The following is an 18,163-nucleotide window of genomic DNA, read 5'->3' on the forward strand; positions in this document are numbered from 1 at the left end:
TGGCCAACAAAACTTGAGAACAATTGAACCCTATGACCAAAGCCCAATAGGTTCAATCTGCATACATTTTACAAGTGATATACAAGTGAGGAAAATGGAACAATGCAGATATTCATACTGTCAAGGAGTGAACTAGGCATAAGTGCAGCTAGGTTGAGCTTCTACTACAAGTGTAAGTAGCTCTGGAGCAGGAACTACTCAACAACTACACAACAACCCCTAAAGTAAGAACCGATTAAGACTATTCAAGGTTATTTGATGCATTGGAAATCTTTCATTTCTATTACAATTAATAGATTATCTTGATAACCTAAATTCAACCCTTTAAAAAAAAGCTTTGCACTAATGGAACATATAGGAGGAACAAACCAGTGTTAATTGTGAAAAGACCACCTACTAAACTGTACGGGTAAACAAAGACAAAAGACCTGATTGGGGGGGGGGGGCAAGCGAGGATGTACGGGCGGATGAGCAGAATGACGTCACGTCATATTTTTATTCTGTGGAAAACAGAAGTTGGATCGGAGGGTCAGATTTAATTATAAATGACAAACATTTCGTAGGTCAGTACTTTGGAACCTCCTATTAGCAGTGAATGAAAGGATGAAATCCCTCGCCCTCCAGTTTAGAAAATCCCAAAGTGATCATTGCTATTATTTTATGATGTTCTATTTCCAGTGCTACGTTGAATAGCGATAGTTTAAATACTGGCCAGCAATATCAGCCAAGACTGACATCAGACTGAGGCAGGTATCTTGATTTTTAATGACTATTGGCTGATAATGACAATCTCTAAGGTCAACATCACTTTACAGTAGCTAGCTAGTTAGATACTTCAAACTGTAGAGCACTGTTACTGCAGCCTGTAAAACAATCTTCAAAAGAAATGGACTCCGACTTTACAGGCAGATGCAGTTGAATTGCCTATTCATGAGGTCGCGACCCAAGGCCCTCAATCTGCATATGGCTGCAAAGCACACTACCATGCAAACACAGAGTATGTACTACATTGAAATTTCAGTTCCCGAAAGTAAAAATCCAGATGAAGATTTTGTTCAAATTAACCAGCATTAAGTGTCACAGTCACAGAGTACTCAACTGGTTGGTTGAAATAAAATCTTCAAAATCTGGATTTTTATTTCTGGACCTGAACTTTACACCTCTGACTGACGGTGGACAGGTATGCTTCCAATGAAATTCAGTAACTACTGTACAGTAAGCAGTTTCGAATGCACCCTCAGGCGCAGAGAGAACACTGCAGAAGCTACACAACACTTCAAAAAACCCGAAGAGGCTTCTGCCAATGTCACATACTGATTATTGGTGGCTTGTGATGTTCATCCTGGTATCTTAACTTGATTGGATAATATGAGTCCAATCGGTACCACTTACTTTTTAACCTAGCAAAGGCGTTTTGAAAAGTATCTTATAACAGCAAAACTACCAAAAAACTAATCTAAATAAATTGTGTCACAAGGCAACTAAAACATCTAAATGATTTGGGTTAGACACACATACAAAGACCGCTACAATCCCAGTTTAAAATGAAGATTATTGATCACAGAGGTAAATTCTGAGTGGAACGCAGAAGTCCCTGTTGAAGTTTTACAGAAAACTCCTATGCAGCGTGTTTATTCATTACTGTAAATCCACGACTAGCACGTTTTTATTGGCCTGTACAAGAATGTGTTTACTTGAGATGCTGAATGGGCCAGAGATGTTCCCCAGCGACTAAAGAGCCTGTGAACTTCCTGCGCAGATGCGCGGCCAGACTGTCACTCACCGCTGCTCCACCACTTCCTCCCGCTGATGATGTAATGGTCTCCAGCCCGCCGCATGCTGCACCTGATGTTGGTGGCATCACTGGAGGACACGTCAGGTTCTGTGGAACACGGGGTGGAGGGGAGGGGTCTTATTTGTATTAAAACACAGGCCTTGCCAATGAAATTTACTCTTTACATTTGTATAAAGCACTACACTAATTAGAATAGATGCGTTCACAGCAAAAGACACAGGAGAACTGGGGAAAGGCAGGTGCCTGCCTTGTAGTGATGCACCTAATGTATCACATACTTTGTTTATGCACTGTAAATAATGTGTATGGCATGCATTTTTTTTTTTCCACAAGACCGGATTTACACAAGTGAAATTACGAAAGTACATGGTCGGTCCCACTCACAGTCATAACTTTCACTCACAGAGGCAGATGCAAATTCCCACACAGCTTGATCCAGGTCGCCCTTGTTACTACTGGTGTGCCCCTCATTCACATAGTTCTACCATCTAGTCATACAATGTTACCAGCCCCCCCCCCCCCGACAAGGTATAAAGGCTGCCTGCCCCCCTTGGGATTTAAACCACATGCCTCAGAACTCACCTGTCATACAGAAGCAGGAGCGGATCTCCCCACGGAGGAGGGGCTCCAGCCACTGTCTCTTCTGCTCCTCGCTGCCAAACATGTGCAGCACCTCCATGTTTCCCGTGTCTGGGGAGGGGGAATGGGCAAAGTGGGCTCAGAGCCAGAAGGTGCTTCGTCTACTCAGCGAGAAGGCCATCCCTAATGACGGCACACATTAGTGTTTTACTTTTAGGTGTTAACAGTACTAGTTATTTACTTTTCACAAGGACAATTAACTCACTTAATCCCTGTTATGCTTTAACAACTATGCAACAGATTTGGAAAATAAAACAATAACAGTATTATGGTACAAAGAGAAGGGCATTTGGGCTGATCAACAAGCCACAGAGGACTGAGAAGGAAAAGGAGCAGTGAAAGTGGTGGGTAAGCAATGGACGGGGTTATGTAAAGAAGCCTGTGATGGGCAGAGTATAAACAATGCAACAAATGGGCGGAGTTATGTAAATAAGCCTGTGATGGGCAGAGTATAAACAATGCAACAAATGGGCGGAGTTATGTAAATAAGCCTGTGATGGGCAGAGTATAAACAATGCAACAAATGGGCGGAGTTATGTAAATAAGCCTGTGATGGGCAGAGTATAAACAATGCAACAAATGTGCGGGGTTATGTAATTAAGCCTGTGATGGGCAGAGTATAAACAATGCAACAAATGTGCGGGGTTATGTAAATAAGCCTGGTGATGGGCAGAGTATAAACAATGTAACAAATGGGCAGGGATATGCATTTGCGGGGGTGGTAAGTAATAGGCTGTGATATAAAAATGAGAGTAAATACAAAGCAACGAATGGGAGGGAATATGTAAATAAAGCCTGGTGGTGGATGGACAATAAAATAAAGAACCAGAGATGCAAAAATAGAAATGCAACTAGAGTGCCCGCATAACCAACCAGGGGCTTGACAGTTGAAGACGTCCGGAGCGAAGAAGCAGCGGCCGGTCTCCTCGGCAATGTGGGCGTAGTCCAGCTGACTGAGGCCGCTGACAGCGGGCAGGAACAGGTTCCAGAGCCCAGCGGCCCGAGCCCGAGCCTGGAGGGGGAAGACGGGACACGGGCATGAATCCACAGGGGCCTGTGGCGACCCCGGGCAGGGGCGAATGCTGGCACAGGCCACGGTGCCCAGTCGCCCGTCATGAGCTGCTGCGGCAGCCGCTAGATCACCTTCGCGTACAAGACTGCGGATGTATCATCCACGTTACACTTCATCCCAGCCACCCCAGGGAGAACAGACAGCGGAGATGGAGCGATGTCCAGGTGCAAGGACAGCCGTCATTCTTAACTGAACTCTAACGTAGTAAGTGTAGCTGAATATCTTCCACGTTACACCTGATCCAAAGCACGTGGATTACCATTTACGGTGCACTTATGTTTTACTGAAACTATTCTGACAATACATATTTATAATGAATGGCCAATGCAACTAGACCGGAATGGCTTAACATGAACCATAACTGTTTTATCAAGCGCATGAATTTTTCCTCTCTCAACACATGAGCATCATGACATCAGTGGCTAGAAATGCAGCTCAAAGAGTTAGGAAAGTTTACGGTTATGTATTAAAAAGGAAACGGACCACTGAGTCTCCTAGCTTTTAATAAACATTTTAATGCGATTCAGGATTTAGTTGTTGTCTTCATGCCCAAATGGCATCAAAGTCACAAACATGATATGCATGAGACTCCAAGGCTTGGACCTCGGGTCCCTGATTGATGGAATGATTGAAACCCATGCCCCGCTTCAGAGATCCTCACCTTCAGCTCCTCGATGATGGGAGGTGTGAGCCACCTCGCCTGAGTGCCAGCGTTCTTCACGTAGAACTCTGCCACTTCCTGCAGAGACAGCGGTCATCACACAGGGCCCCCGGCCACCCAAACGTAGGTGGTCCCTCGGCCACACTGTCTGTCTGGCACACTTCACTTCTCAGTGTTTCACACTAACGGCAAATGTTTGACTAACGTCAAAGTACACTCAGGTGGCCCATCTCAGGATGGCGGGATTTGGAAAAAGGGTCTGGGCAGACGATTGGCTCTCATAAATAAGCAGACACCCAATCGATGAAGGTCTTCTGCATACCAAAGATCAATTCAGATCAGGATTGATAGCATGTCTTCATCTGCTTAAGGGCTCCTGCTGCAATTAAGCACCAGGCACAAAATAGTGTCTTTTGAGTGTGTTAGGGGTGCGGGAAATGTCAGACCCTCGACTGAAAATGAAAGGAGAGCATGGAACCAATTTGTCACGCAATCGAACGTTGATCTTTAAAGTGGCGCAAGCTTTTGGAAGAGCACACACAAGTTCCTGAACGGATTAAGCACCGTGGTGGGTGGATAAACGGTGCTTAAAAGACAGTGATTCAGCCATGAAGAGGAATTCATTCTTTATTTTATTAATGACTCAGAACAGATGGGTACAGCTGTTCAACCTGTTTCGCATTTATTTATAACTCTGCCTGTAATTCTCCTATTGAAGTAAATCTCCATAATATTTTTAATCTAAGTGACAGCTTAATTGGGCATGCTACCGAAATATGCATTGCCAATGACAGCTAATGTAGAAATATTTTACAAACAAGTAAAAAAAAAAAGACGGGAAAGTAGTGGGTGGCAGCCTGTGCATGCTTTTGTGTCATGCGGATTCCCAGACCGTTCAGGGCCTTGGCAAGCCAGCGGACGGCCGTCAAGGGTAAAGGGGTGGGCTCCTCTGCACACAGAGCTGAGGGCAGCACCGCGACGGGGGAAACGGATCTCCGTGTAACCCAGCCAGCCGCTGAAAACGGCGTCGCTCACTTCGCACTCACGGGAGAGGAGCTTTTGTCTGTCAAGGCCATGTGGCCATGTAAAATAACAGGATGTACAGGCCCGTGTCAAAGAGGCGGTATTCCGGGAACAAAACCCGTTTGTGTGCAATGGGCTGGAGCATTAAAAACATCAGTTAGAATATCCTTCTGGGCTGCAGACACCACAGAACAATAAGGGGCCAAACAATAAGATCGCGGTACATCTGTTTCTCCGGCCACAAGAAACCTGTATCGTCTGGTCCCTCTCTGATGTAGCTAATACAGCCCTTACAGGACGAGCGCCAGAAAGTGTATCAGCTTCAACTTTTAAATACATACAATAGCAGAGAGTGTCACATGACGTGGGGATGAAAGCAAGGATCGGCGCTTTGAGGATGGGAGATGGGTCTGAAAAACTGGCAAGGAAGACTGATAAATAAGAAACAAAATGGGCATTGGGTCTTGGGGAGGAGCTACGGGGATTGGGGCTAGAGGAAAACAGGACACAGAATGGTACACAGCCACAGGTCATGTGATGAGCTGGTCATGTGACTGCCCCACCTGAGGACGTCCACGCCCACCTTACAAGTCAATGCAGTCTCTATTCCACCTGCATTCATCCAGGCAATAAACTACCGATGACATATGACATCATTTCTAATTAATCTTCTACATGATTTAGCTGGAATCTAAAACAAGGGCAAAGCAACAAATATTACGGTGATAAAATGCAGAATGTCAGGAGAAGCCTGGAGAGGGTTGATGGGCACAGACCTGCTGAGCAGGGAACACATGCTGCCTCATGAACTGCTGGACCTTGTGGAGCACGGCCCGGCCCTTGGGGGTCATCTGGAACAGCTGCTCGCGGCCGGCCAGGGACGTGGGGGAGGCGGATCCCTCGGTGCTGCCATGGGAGAGACGGGCCGAGGGTTTACAGGGCAGCATGTACCACAGCTGGACAAACAGGCCTCATTACAATGGGCACTTTCAGAAACCCTTCTTATGCAATAGCGAGTCTGACTGTCAAGTAATTAGGACGCTCCTGGAATGGAGGTTTATAATCAAACAAAGCAGTTTTCATTAGTGCCAGGCCATCTGCCTGACAGATTATGGGAATTACACTCAAGAAGTTTATGCACCAACCCCTCAGCGATCCGCAGCCCTGCTTCTGCCAGCGGCTCCACGCTCTGGCCAAACTTGTAGGCGTCGGTGGCGCTGGCGTTTCCCAGCAGGAAGCGGGCATAGATGCCCTGTCAGGGTGGCAGGGAGAGCGAAGAGACAACAGGGAAGCAAGCAGACAGGCAGAAAGAGAGGGAGGGAGAGACAGAAGTCAGAGACGACAGGAGGAGCAGAATACGGCATCAGAGTGTACAGACCAGCTCAACATGCAGACTAGGGCAGGGCCATATCTAAAAAAGTAATATATAACTCATTCATTTAATAACATTAGTGGTGCTGATCGTTTCATCAGTCTGGAAAACTAGGATCATCGTGGAAAACGGTGATTGGTGGGCCAGATTCAACTATGATTTTAAAACATGTAGCGGACTGGGGGGGTCAAATATCTTGCAGCAGCAGCAGGCAGGAACCGTCAAAATGTTGGCGGGAGTGGGATCTTAAAAAAGGTCCCATATACAGCTCTAGGCTCGACTAAAATAAACATCATAAATCTTCATCGTGCTTTGTGTGTAGCCTCAGCCTATTCCCTGACAAGCACAATAACCGTTGGGTACCGACTGTCGGATACCTACAAAAGTCTTAGGCAGTCCAAAGCTGTTTATCTGGGTAGCAAGTGTACTTTGGCTTAGAGCAAAAAGAAACACAATTTAACACTAGAACGTGTGCAAATTAAGAGTAACACAATAAAAACTAGTAACCATTTCTTCTGTTTTCTAAAAAGTCACTGATATCTAGTCGGATGGCTGGATGAACACCGCTTCAGTTCCCAAACTTCTCCTCAGGGGCACCTCAGCCGTTCCATGATTTTGTTAAATTTCACCAACAGCTCAAATAAATAATTAAATATATAATAAATAATATAATTATATATATTGATCAATTAAATATATTGGTTAAAAAAGGCAGTGACAGATTGACTAGCTGTATGAGCTGTGCTAGTGGCCAAGTCAAAAAATGCATGGCTGCACTGGATGGTCGCTGGAAATACTAGGATGATTTTAGCAGAGGTTCTGAAATGGCTAAGCTGACACACTTTGACAGGCATGATATAGTTTTACACCAACATGAGGATAGTCTAAACATTTTCTTTGCCTGCTTAAGACTTTTGCACATCGGGTTACTTGTCTGATATCGTCAATTACTGATAAAAATTGTCATGTTGCTCAGCCCTAGAGAAGAAATGATACAGCAGTACAATGAAACTATGAAGCCTGTTCTCTCTGAATGTTAACAGGCCTGCCAAAAGCATCATAGGCAAAGAGTTGGCTTCATGCATCCCACAGACGACAGTGACCCCACGTCAGGTCCAGTGACCCCACTGCTCGCAGACCCCACTGCTCGCAGACCCCACTGCTCGCAGACCCCACTGCTCGCAGACCCCACTGCTCGCAGACCCCACTGCTCGCAGACCCCACTGCTCGCAGACCCCACTGCTCGCAGACCCCGCTTCAGCTCTCATAATGCCCAATCACACCATAACCGTCAGCCCCCTTTTTCCCCAGCAACAGACAGTGCACAGTAGCCCCGCCCACCAGTGGGTATCCAAGCCATTTCTCCTGTCAGCACCTGACATTTAGATAAGCCAGCATCTGCCAATTTTAACACCAATTCTGACACGATCCAGATGGTTAAAAAAATTCACTGCAGTGTCCCCATTCTTCTGTGCCGTCGCATCATTTTCTTTCCGCGCCTCTGACCTGATCCGTACCACGTCCTCTCAGGTTGCACCTGCACATGTTTATGGGTGGGGGTGGCAGGATAAAAGCCCACTGATTGCCTTTGAATTGTCATACAAAGCCCTGCGTGTGAGGGGGTTGCCAGGGACGGCTGGCCGTTAAACACATTCAGGTGCGGCAGATCGAAAAAGAGCGAAGATGAATGCCTAGTGACAGTCCCTCACGCCCACCATAATCAGGGGGAACAACACAGCAGCCTGAGGCAATCAGGAGCCTGGGAACCCAGCGTGTCCGTCCGTCTGCTCTCAGCTTTGCCGGCTGACGTTCGTGCCCTGCGGTGAGCCCAGCTAACCGCCGCCGTTCATCCACGGCCATACCTGAGCTATGCCCGCCATCTTGAACATGGCGAGGGCGAGAAAAAAATTCCACTGGGGGAGAGATGGCGGTATCCCACGGCAACGGCTGTACACAGCAGCGAGGTCCTCGGGGGAGGGGCCACCTGTTAAAAAGCACGTAGAGGAAAGACGGTGGGGACAGCTGTGGAGGTCAGCCTGAGACACTGCTAGGTAAACCATGCTAATGGTGAACTGGGCCATCCATCCGTGAGCTGGTGAGGTGAGCGGCGTAAGCTGGCGACAACCAGGCGACAGGGACACGCACCTTCCGCTCCCCCGAGGCCTCCCATAGAATCGAGGATGCTGAAGTGACTGGGCCAGTAAAAGGGCATGAGGAAGTAAGCCAGGTCCGCCAGGGGCTGGCCGGTGGTGGAGAGCTCCCAGTCCAGCACCGCCAGCACACGGGCCTGGGGAGGAAGTGAGGGAAGACTGAGCCAGAATAAAGTATCATCACATATCATAGTGCAGGGCTTTCCAAACCAGTGTTCGGGGACCCCCAAACAATCCATGTTTTTGCTGGGGGGGGGGGGGGGGGGAGTAAAAATGTGGTCCATCTGAGGGTCCCCAATGAAAAACACTACCATAGTCAATCAAAGAGTATTTCGATAAGATAAAAATGACATCCTGAATCCTTTGTCTTGGTGGTATCCGAACTGCTCAGACTTTTAGCCTCAGAGTTGACATTACGTACCTCGGTGGGATGAAAGATGAGGTTGTCCACCCGGAAGTCCCCGTGGACAAGTGTGACTTCGCTGTCATTGGTCGGCAAATTATTCATGAGCCAATCAGATAGCCGATCCATAGCAGGGATGTCCCTGTGGCTGGAGGCTCTGTACTGTTTTGTCCAAGTGGACACCTGGAAGAGATGCCATGAACCTTCTTACAGCTTTAATGCTACAGAGTTTCTTAAACTTTATTTCCACATTCCTGTTTCTTGTGATGACAAAAAGGTTTCAAAACTCATTGTGAGTTATTGTGGCAATCAGCCCCCTGACTTTTTCACTGGTAAATTCATCGATTCCCATTGAATTCAATCATGCAGTGATTGTACTGCACACTGTAATTCCAAACCAATACTGGCAAAAGTACAACAAGGCCAGTCGTCCACCCTGAAGCTTCAGCTTCTGGATTACAAATCCAGCTCCATATCCTCTACACCAGGGGTCCTCAATTATTTTTCCAATTTATCAAAATTTACTAAATTTGGGGGACTGGGCGAAAAGAAAATTGGTATCATGCGGTGAAGTTTTAACTGTTTTTGGTCCTGAACTGCCAGTTTATTACTCTATGTCATTAACTAAACCTTTCAAAGAATCAATCATCCTATATGTGTTCTTTTTAAGAGGGGCTCTTTGATGGATAGTTCTAGAAACTAAAGGGAACATGCAAACTTGGAGGTATGAGGCCAAAATATAACTCGGCAAACCACTGTTCCACCTTCCCCTTTCATTTTTCCATTTAACTAGCTGTCCAGGAAATAAACATTCACTGGGCGAACAGCCACCAGGCTGGCAGACTGCACAGTGGAGCCCGACTTTTAATAGCTGCACTTGACACTGCAATGAGGCCCCAAGAGCCACAGCCTCATGAAAAGAAGCCAAAATGAGGAAACACACCGGGGGCCTGTGCAGGAGCTCTGATGGATGGTCAACTGGACATTAGGCTACGCAAACCGCGAGGCGTGGTCACCCAGTACCCAAATGGCAACCTAGGATGCTTTTTTAACCAAAAATGCAAAGATCGTACTCGTGTTCTTGGCAAGAGCGTTCTTGCTAACTCGCGTCCCAAGAACAAACTTGGGACACAATGAATTATGGGATTGTTCTTGCTGGCAAGGATGCAACCCATGTATCCTTGATATCTGGGGCTGAGCAAGAACAACATCTGGGGATTTTTGCTGTCCTCCGTACTTCTGATCTTGAGCACTGGAGCTGTGTCCCACTTCAGGACCTGCATCCTTCGAATGACACAGTCTAAGTGGGCGCAGGCTTTGTAGGTTGCATTTTTTGAAGGTCGAACAGAAAGCGTCAGATGGGATAGGCTGCGTCTGAATTACCCTTGTAAGGCTGCATTTGAAGACCAAATGTGTCGCAGGGTTACGACAAGGCTGTCCCATTTGGAAGGCACCTTCAAGTGCAGTTTAGAAATGCACCCTCCTTTTGCCGAGTCGCAAGGGATCCACCCCATGGATGGCCAATATATCCCAAGATTCATTGCCCAGAGGTAAAGTGAGTGTGTCGTCTAGACAACCAGACGGGAGCTTTGTGGCTCAAAGGGGAATGGCGGGAACAGCGGATAATGGTCAGACCTTTCCACTTGCTGATGCTTTCCATTCGACCTTTGAAGGATGCAGCCCCTGATTTTGGGCACAGCTACGGTCTCACCTAAGGATAATTTCCTATTTGTGTCACTAGCTGTTTCTACCTTTATTCGTGCATCACAAACTGTGGCTCCTAGCTGGGACACACCGGGTGTTTCCCAATACCAAGAACGCAAAGATCATACTTGCGGTCATGGCAAGACCGGTCTTGCCAACTTGCCTTCCAATAACGAACTTGGGCTGCAATGAATCATGGGATTGGTCTGGTTTGGCAAGGATGCAACCAATGCATCTTTGATATTTGGGGTGGAGCAAGACCAAGATCTTCAGATGTTTACCGTCCTCTGTACTAACCTTGGAACTGGTCTTTGGCAATGGAAGATGGCCTAAAACAGGTATGTGAAAACACAAGTATGGTCAAGTAAGCATATTGAGAAACACCCGCCTTCATGATCACCACACAATTAATTTTGGTATAGATTAGGCCATGAAGGATCCATCGGGTGGAACCTTTGCTGGAAAAGGAGGACATTTCTAGGCCGCATTTGATAGGACAGCATTCGGCCACCAAATGCAGTTTTCAGAGAATGCAGCCCCTGAACTGGGATACAGCCTGGAATTGTACGTCACGCATGATCTTGCCAAGAACACGATCTTTGCGTTCTCAGTATTGAGAAACAGCCCTAGATTGTGCAGCCCTACCCACAGCGATGCTCACAAGGAAACTCTTCAAAGAAAAACTCACACAAGCTAGAAACCTGGCCCGACCGAAGCTCCACACCACCCAGTCCTCATCTACCTGTCTCCTGCAGTAGCCAGGACCTCTTCCGTAGTCTCCAAGCCCCAGAGCAGCCAGGTCCAGGGAATGCAACTTGGCCAAGACCTCTGCCGCAGCCACGTACAGAGCCACCTTCTCCGCCACACTCAGCCCAGGAAGCCGGATGTCCCTGAAAATGCGGCCCTGCAAAGGCTCTGCTTCATTAAAATACAGATTATATTGTACATGGATAATGTTTGCCCATTATCTCAAAAAAGAGCCGAGACACGACAAGCCTCGCTGTGAGATTATGGAAGGTACCAGTTAATTCGCACCTGCACGTGCTCCATGACGTAGAACTCAGTGCCGATAACCGACTTGTCTGCGCAGAACAGCAGGGGCTCCGGCACGGGAAACCCCGTTCCAAACAAGGCCTTCTGCACGCGATACTCCCTGTCCACCTGTGCGCATGAGCAGCATGCAGTCGTTTAACGGTAAATAGACTGATCCTAGAGGGATCACGCAAAACCCCATTCCCACTTCACTTGGGGAAAAAAGCCTAAATAAACTGCCATCATTTGCATAAAGACACATGTTTGAAGCAACCATTCAATGTAATATTCTTACACAGCGGAGAAGTCACGCTGGGGTGACTAAGCTTAAAAGTTCTTGCGACTGCACTAGCAATAGTTATTTCCCATTGCTCTGTCTCCATCTTGCGGACGTCGCTTTAGTAACATTCAGAAAACAATAACGATGTCATGCACATGCTATTCTTCCTAACCTGTTACACATTTACATTATGGGGATTTCTATATCACCTGTTTGTAAGAATATATGCATGAAGCTACATGCCACTGCAAGATATTAGTCTAAAGTATCTAATTCTTTGATCAAGCAATGAACGGGCAGCTCATAGCTTTGCCAGGCGATTCAGAAGATATAATGTTAAGCGCACATCCAAGAGCAACACACCTTGTGAGCTCCAGGAAGCAGCTCTCCCGGAGGTTTCTTTCTGAGGACGTATCTCCGTTTAGACGTCTGCAGAAGAAATGTGGGGTTGGACTGTCCTTTTCTGCAGAAAACCACAGGCACAAGAAGTTATTATGAGGGTTGCCAACTTTGGTCAGCTGGCTGCCGTGAGATTTTCAGTTAGAGACTAGTCTGTACACACACGTACATGTATGTAACAGCTTTGTTACCTTGTCAATAATTTGTACGGTTTACAAACTACCCTAACACTTTTGATGTAGCTAATTTTAAGTTTATAATGGAATAAAAATAAAATTTGCAGTAAGATTTCTTGTGATCTTGATAGTCAGAAAGCTTGAATGTCACACCAGATGCGTGAGCCATGTCAACCTTGTATTATATTATATAATATTGCACATTTCATCACAATACCAGATACCTACCCATACTGCTTGACGCGGAATGTCCCGCTGTTAATGTCCCGTAATTTATCCGACAAATACTTCTGTAAATTCGCGATGTTAAACTGATGCTGCTCCCGGACAGCGGTTGTTTCCTCGTCCATATTTAGTATAACAGGTATCCGATAACAGAAAACTTTAGTAATGCTTGTCGCTTAAATCGGGAACCAGAGGACAGAGAGTTGAAAGTCCGGGGCAAAGTACAGTCATGCACAGATTCCGGGTAACACCATTTCTGATTCCACTTGAAAACTTTGACCAATTACGAATAATTTTGTGGTACTATAGAAAGATGTTTTGTTTTATCTTTGTATGATTTGGTTTATATTGAAAATGTGTTAAAATAATTTGGGATACATCGAAAGTGCATTAAATTTGAGGTAGGAACTTTCGATGTTGTTTCTAGTCGGACGAATTATAGCGGAGCTCCAAATAAGCCATTGAAGTGCCTGTAGTGCAGACGTGTCATAAGGATTGGGGAGAGGCGTGGGAATCTGTATTAATTTTCCAGCGATCTTAGTGTTAATAAGGTGAAAGGTGGCGTTAAAATGGCGACTGTGGAAGAACTGAAGCTGAGAGTCCAAGAACTGGAGAATGAGTTGCTAAAATGTAATCTAAGGCAATGTTCCGGGAGCGATGGTGATGACAGTCATGGTCATCACAGACCCAGAATCGAGAAGATGAGCGCTGAAGTGGTGGACAGCAATCCTTACAGGTGATAGGCGCTGCATACATGTGCCGTGTTGGTGATCCACTGAGCACGACCTCAGTTAAATAATCTGTGTTGCGGTTCATACGCGATTTGTTAATGTTTATCTATTGCTTTCCTTCCCAGTCGTCTCATGGCATTGAAAAGGATGGGCATTGTTGAAGACTACGAGGTAGGAAGGACAACGATGTCCCACTTATCTCTCGTAGCTTGATTACTGTATTCTGCTTACTTTGGCAGAGAAGGGAAACGTCTGTGTATTTTACACGTCCTTTCCTTACAGAAAATCCGCACATATACGGTAGCAGTTGTTGGAGTCGGGGGCGTCGGGAGCGTTACTGCCGAAATGCTCACAAGATGTGGAATCGGTAAGGTAATAGACACTTTTATTTAATTTACAAACATTACGTACAGAGACATTTTTGGTTCTGAGTACTGGTAGAGCGGATTCCGTAAACGTGTAGTAATTTGAGGTTGGTGTTTAAGCGATGCATTTCATCATCAAATCATGCTTATTTTCTCTTTGTTTTGTGCTGCAGTTGCTCCTCTTCGACTATGACAAGGTGGAACTTGCCAACATGAACAGGCTCTTCTTTCAGCCCCATCAGGCTGGACTGAGCAAAGTGGAAGCTGCTGAACACACACTGAGGTGAGTGGTCAGTGCACCGAGCAGAGGAAGCCGCCTGGGTTAATCCCCCGTTCTCTTGATAAAATCATATTATGCATTCATGTTTTGTTTTTTCAGCTTTATATATTATTGCTTATTTTAACTGACAAAGATGACAGCGCAGAATGAAATTACACAAAGACATAAATATACAGGAAAGAAGCTTTTGCCTTCCTCTTGTTAAGCACCCTTAGGGAAACATATAGTGTTTTGCTGTTCTGTAAGTGTCCACGGTTTGACAGGTTGTGGCTCATTGGATGATCGCTTTGCGGAGCCTCCAGGATCTGCTGATCCGCTGGTGTTGACATTTCATCTCCATTTGCTCCCCCTCTGTCCTTAAATGTCCACCCAGGAACATAAACCCAGACGTGGTGTTCGAAACCCACAACTACAACATCACGACCATGGACAACTTCACGCACTTCATGGAGCGTATTAGGTGAGCGATGCAACCCAGGCTCCGCCCCCATGGGATTCAACCGGTGCTTCAGCAGAGCCCTTGTACTGCTTTGTGGAACATCGTGCTTCACTGTAACATCGGACCCATTAAAACGGTTTGGGTGGTCCTCTGCTGTCATCATCAGCTGCCTCCTCTGTGTCTCACAGTCACGGGGGGCTTCAGGAAGGATCACCCGTGGACCTGGTACTGAGCTGCGTGGACAACTTCGAGGCTCGCATGGCCATTAATGCGGTGAGAGCCCCGCCTGTTCAACCACATAAAACACAAGGGATCATCTCTGCCAATGATTGGGGTTTTTGCTGATCTAGTTTCTAAATGGGATTTGTATTTGTCCATTAATCATTGACTATGTGTGGTTCAGCGGGTTAGGATGCTGTGCCTGTGATCGGAAGGTCACTAGTTCAAATCCCAGGGTCGGCAGAGTGATGTCACTGTTGAGGCCTCCAGCAAGGCCCTTAACCCCAGCATCTGCTAAATGCAAAAGAAATGTAATTGTATATAAATGTTTTCTGAAATAATTGTCACACCCCCATTTTCATTACTTCAGAGGGATAATTTACTGACGCAGTTTAGCTTGAGTGCACGCTATGCTTTGGAGAAGTGTGTAATGCGCTCCTGAGTGCCACATCTACACACTCCTGCAGGCCTGCAACGAGCTGGGCCAGATTTGGATGGAGTCGGGGGTCAGCGAGAATGCTGTGTCAGGACACATCCAGCTCATCATCCCCGGGGAAACGGCCTGCTTCGCGGTACGCCATTGGCTACAGGACCCACCGTCACACTGCTCGATAATCTGCTTCATTTACTTAGCTGTGCCCTTCCTACACCAGTGTGCCCCTCCCCTCGTGGTAGCAGCAAACATCGACGAGAAAACGCTGAAGAGGGAGGGCGTGTGTGCCGCCAGCCTACCCACCACCATGGGCGTGGTAGCTGGCATCCTGGTGCAGAACGTCCTTAAGTGAGTCGTTAGCTTAGTCACTGTGACACAGGCTAACCTGCTTAGCGTCTTTGCTTAGGAAGCAGGATGATGTCATTTTCATAGTGCAGCATGCTGATTGGATGTTCCTGATTGGATTTGGGGGGAGGGGGGTGTTGGCCGGGCGTGACCGGTGTTCCTGCTCAGGTACCTCCTGCGCTTTGGGACAGTCAGCCACTATCTGGGCTACAACGCCATGCAGGATTTCTTCCCCAGCATGTCCATGAAGGCCAATCCACAGTGCGAGGACCGCTACTGCCGGAGGAGGCAGGAGGAGTTCCGGGTGAGGGGCTTCATATATTTATCTGTATTTGCCGTTTTGTAATAAGAATTAACTAGTAAGACTTTAGATTTTATACTGAATGATTTAGGTGGTTCTGTTTTAATGTGTTTTTGAAATAATCCCTCAACACGCCGCGCTCCCCCCACAGAAGAAGGAAGTGGAACGGCCAAAACAGGAAGTGGTCGAAGAGGAGGAGCAGGTGGTTCATGAGGAAAATGAGTGGGGTGGGTGTGCATCTCTCCAGGCAGGACTGTTATCACGTAACCAATCCAACTTGCCCTGATCATTCTGCCTGCTGATTACATGTACATCACACCAACATTTGAAAAAAGCAAAACCGACACACTCTGATCACAGCTGATTATTTATCGCTGTACTGAATGAATATCTGTCTTCAACAGGCATAGAGCTGGTCTCCGAGGTAACGGAGGAGGAGCTTAAGGCTGCCTCAGGTCCAGTGCCAGACCTCCCTGAGGGGATCACCGTGGCATACACCATCCCTGAAGAGGTCAGTTCACCCCCCCCCCCCCCCCCCCCCCCCCCGCATCGCAGATTGGTTCCTTCCGTTCAAAGATCAATGCTGCCACCTTTTCCTAGTTCATGTTTCAGTTCCATAAAAGCAGAACAGAAAGAATCATTTAAGGAAATCATCCTCTGTTGAATGGGCCATATGGCTTTAATTCCCCTTCCATGGTAAATTCCACCTCACCAATAACGTCATTTTGAATACTGTAACCCTGGCCAATCGGTCCAGATGTCTGTTCAGACAGGAAATGATTTGCAGGTGTGCTTAGCTTGAAAAGGAAATACGAATGGCCAATTTGACTTAATATGCTTAGAACTTTGACACTGTAATAAGTCAGTAACTTTTAATTTGCAGATTTAAATCTATCATTGTTAAATATGTCATGAATATGTCCAATTGACACCCCCGATTGGTCAAATTCCTGTAAATGACTCTGATTCTTCACCTGTTTTATGCCCACCGCACCTGCACCCCCCACAGAAGGCCACACCGGGGCCTGACGAGGACACAGTCCCGGAGACGGACCAGAGCTTGGAGGATCTCATGGCTCAGATGAGGCAGATGTAGCCATAGCAACAGGGAAACAACCCATCCGACTGAGGGCACCAGAAACGTGTTCAGAAAGATGTAAAAATCTTTGCTTATTGACTGACGGCAAGAAAAAGCGGAGCATCAGTGCAACTGGCTAGAGTTCTGGTCTTAAGGACTGTATTTCTGTCTTGACATAAAAAGACTTATCTCATGCTTAAGTCCGTTTCCCATTAATTATTAAGGACGTCCCTCCTAGTTAATCGCTGTACTGTAATTACCTGCCTGTTACTCGGCTCAGCATAACGGCCAGACGACACAGAGGAATCCCAGACCTCCAGCTGTCTAGGCCGTAGACGTCATGCTGGCATTTGCTCCTGCTGTGTATTAATGATACCTGTCCTCCCTCCTGTGTGCAGTTTAACACTGATAACACTGATTAAAATGCAAAAAGAAGCCAGTGTACACTTTAGGGCAGAGTCTGAAATCTGTTGGCCAGTCGCTATCTGTTACCCCACTGATGCCCATCCGGGTGGTAGTGTTTTATCAGCTGGAGTGGCACACTGTGTGACCACCAGGGGGCACCGTGTGTGAGTGTGTATGAGGGAGAGAGGAAGAGACTGGTTCCAGTGGACCAGCATGTGGTTGGCTGAGTGGTCCTCCGTAAGTCTGGTTTTCCCTGCAGTCCTGGCCTGGCCCCAGCTTTCCAGAGAGGGCTGTGCCCCTCATCCCAGACCAGGTCCATATTTTCATGGTTTTATTTTGTGGGTCTACTAGAATAGATTTACATCTATTTTTCCACATGCTGTGCATCTCTATTCACTCTGTCTGTATCTCTGAAACAGGGAGTTTTTAAGCCCCACCCCGATGAGCCCAGTGTGCTTTGATTGGGCAGTTGCCCGATTGGTCAGCTTGCCCTACATGTCCAGCCACTCTTTTGCAGTCTGCACACAGATCGTATATCAGTTAATTAGGGTTGTGTTACAAGGTGACCTCACCATGACCTTGTATTAACAGGCGTCCTGGGTGATCCAATCAGAAGTGGACAGCGCTACTTACAGC

At 46.8% G+C, this 18,163-nt stretch overlaps 2 protein-coding genes across 5 annotated transcripts in view; one reads left to right on the forward strand and one right to left on the reverse strand.

Moving 5' to 3' along the window:
- The window catches only part of acad11 (acyl-CoA dehydrogenase family, member 11), a 29,522-nt gene extending 16,360 nt beyond the window's left edge, over window positions 1-13,162 (reverse strand). The window contains exons 1-13 of one of the 2 annotated variants that reach the window (XR_007397382.1): window positions 12,935-13,162; window positions 12,495-12,594; window positions 11,855-11,980; window positions 11,562-11,723; window positions 9,134-9,298; window positions 8,708-8,849; window positions 8,425-8,546; window positions 6,336-6,442; window positions 5,967-6,096; window positions 4,168-4,245; window positions 3,308-3,446; window positions 2,378-2,485; window positions 1,784-1,882 (exon numbers count right to left, since the gene is read on the reverse strand). Coding sequence is in view for 1 of the 2 variants with exons in the window: in XM_049010466.1 (XP_048866423.1) it covers window positions 1,784-1,882; window positions 2,378-2,485; window positions 3,308-3,446; window positions 4,168-4,245; window positions 5,967-6,096; window positions 6,336-6,442; window positions 8,425-8,546; window positions 8,708-8,849; window positions 9,134-9,298; window positions 11,562-11,723; window positions 11,855-11,980; window positions 12,495-12,594; window positions 12,935-13,056 (1,600 nt within the window). In the remaining variant the exon portion in view is untranslated. The remainder of the gene's footprint in view (window positions 1-1,783; window positions 1,883-2,377; window positions 2,486-3,307; window positions 3,447-4,167; window positions 4,246-5,966; window positions 6,097-6,335; window positions 6,443-8,424; window positions 8,547-8,707; window positions 8,850-9,133; window positions 9,299-11,561; window positions 11,724-11,854; window positions 11,981-12,494; window positions 12,595-12,934) is intronic. The other variant, XM_049010466.1, reaches the window with a different exon arrangement.
- A 192-nt stretch (window positions 13,163-13,354) lies between these two features.
- Window positions 13,355-17,566, forward strand: uba5 (ubiquitin-like modifier activating enzyme 5). 3 transcript variants are annotated; one of them, XM_049010469.1, is made up of 12 exons: window positions 13,355-13,667; window positions 13,788-13,833; window positions 13,945-14,034; window positions 14,201-14,310; window positions 14,681-14,767; window positions 14,935-15,019; window positions 15,433-15,537; window positions 15,619-15,746; window positions 15,912-16,047; window positions 16,196-16,271; window positions 16,449-16,555; window positions 17,057-17,566. In XM_049010469.1, the coding sequence occupies exons 1-12, from the start codon at window positions 13,501-13,503 to the stop codon at window positions 17,138-17,140; spliced, it is 1,221 nt and encodes a 406-aa protein (XP_048866426.1). In that variant the 5' UTR covers window positions 13,355-13,500; the 3' UTR covers window positions 17,141-17,566. The 3 variants fall into 3 exon arrangements, with proteins under 3 accessions (XP_048866426.1, XP_048866425.1, XP_048866427.1); XM_049010468.1 differs by having other exon boundaries at window positions 13,359-13,667; window positions 17,054-17,566; XM_049010470.1 differs by lacking the exon at window positions 13,355-13,667 and having other exon boundaries at window positions 13,813-13,833; window positions 13,945-14,029; window positions 17,054-17,566.
- The last annotated feature ends 597 nt before the right edge of the window (window positions 17,567-18,163 follow it).

The sequence above is a fragment of the Brienomyrus brachyistius genome, chromosome 4 (genome assembly GCF_023856365.1).
Source record: "Brienomyrus brachyistius isolate T26 chromosome 4, BBRACH_0.4, whole genome shotgun sequence".
Classification (NCBI taxonomy): Eukaryota; Metazoa; Chordata; class Actinopteri; order Osteoglossiformes; family Mormyridae; genus Brienomyrus; species Brienomyrus brachyistius.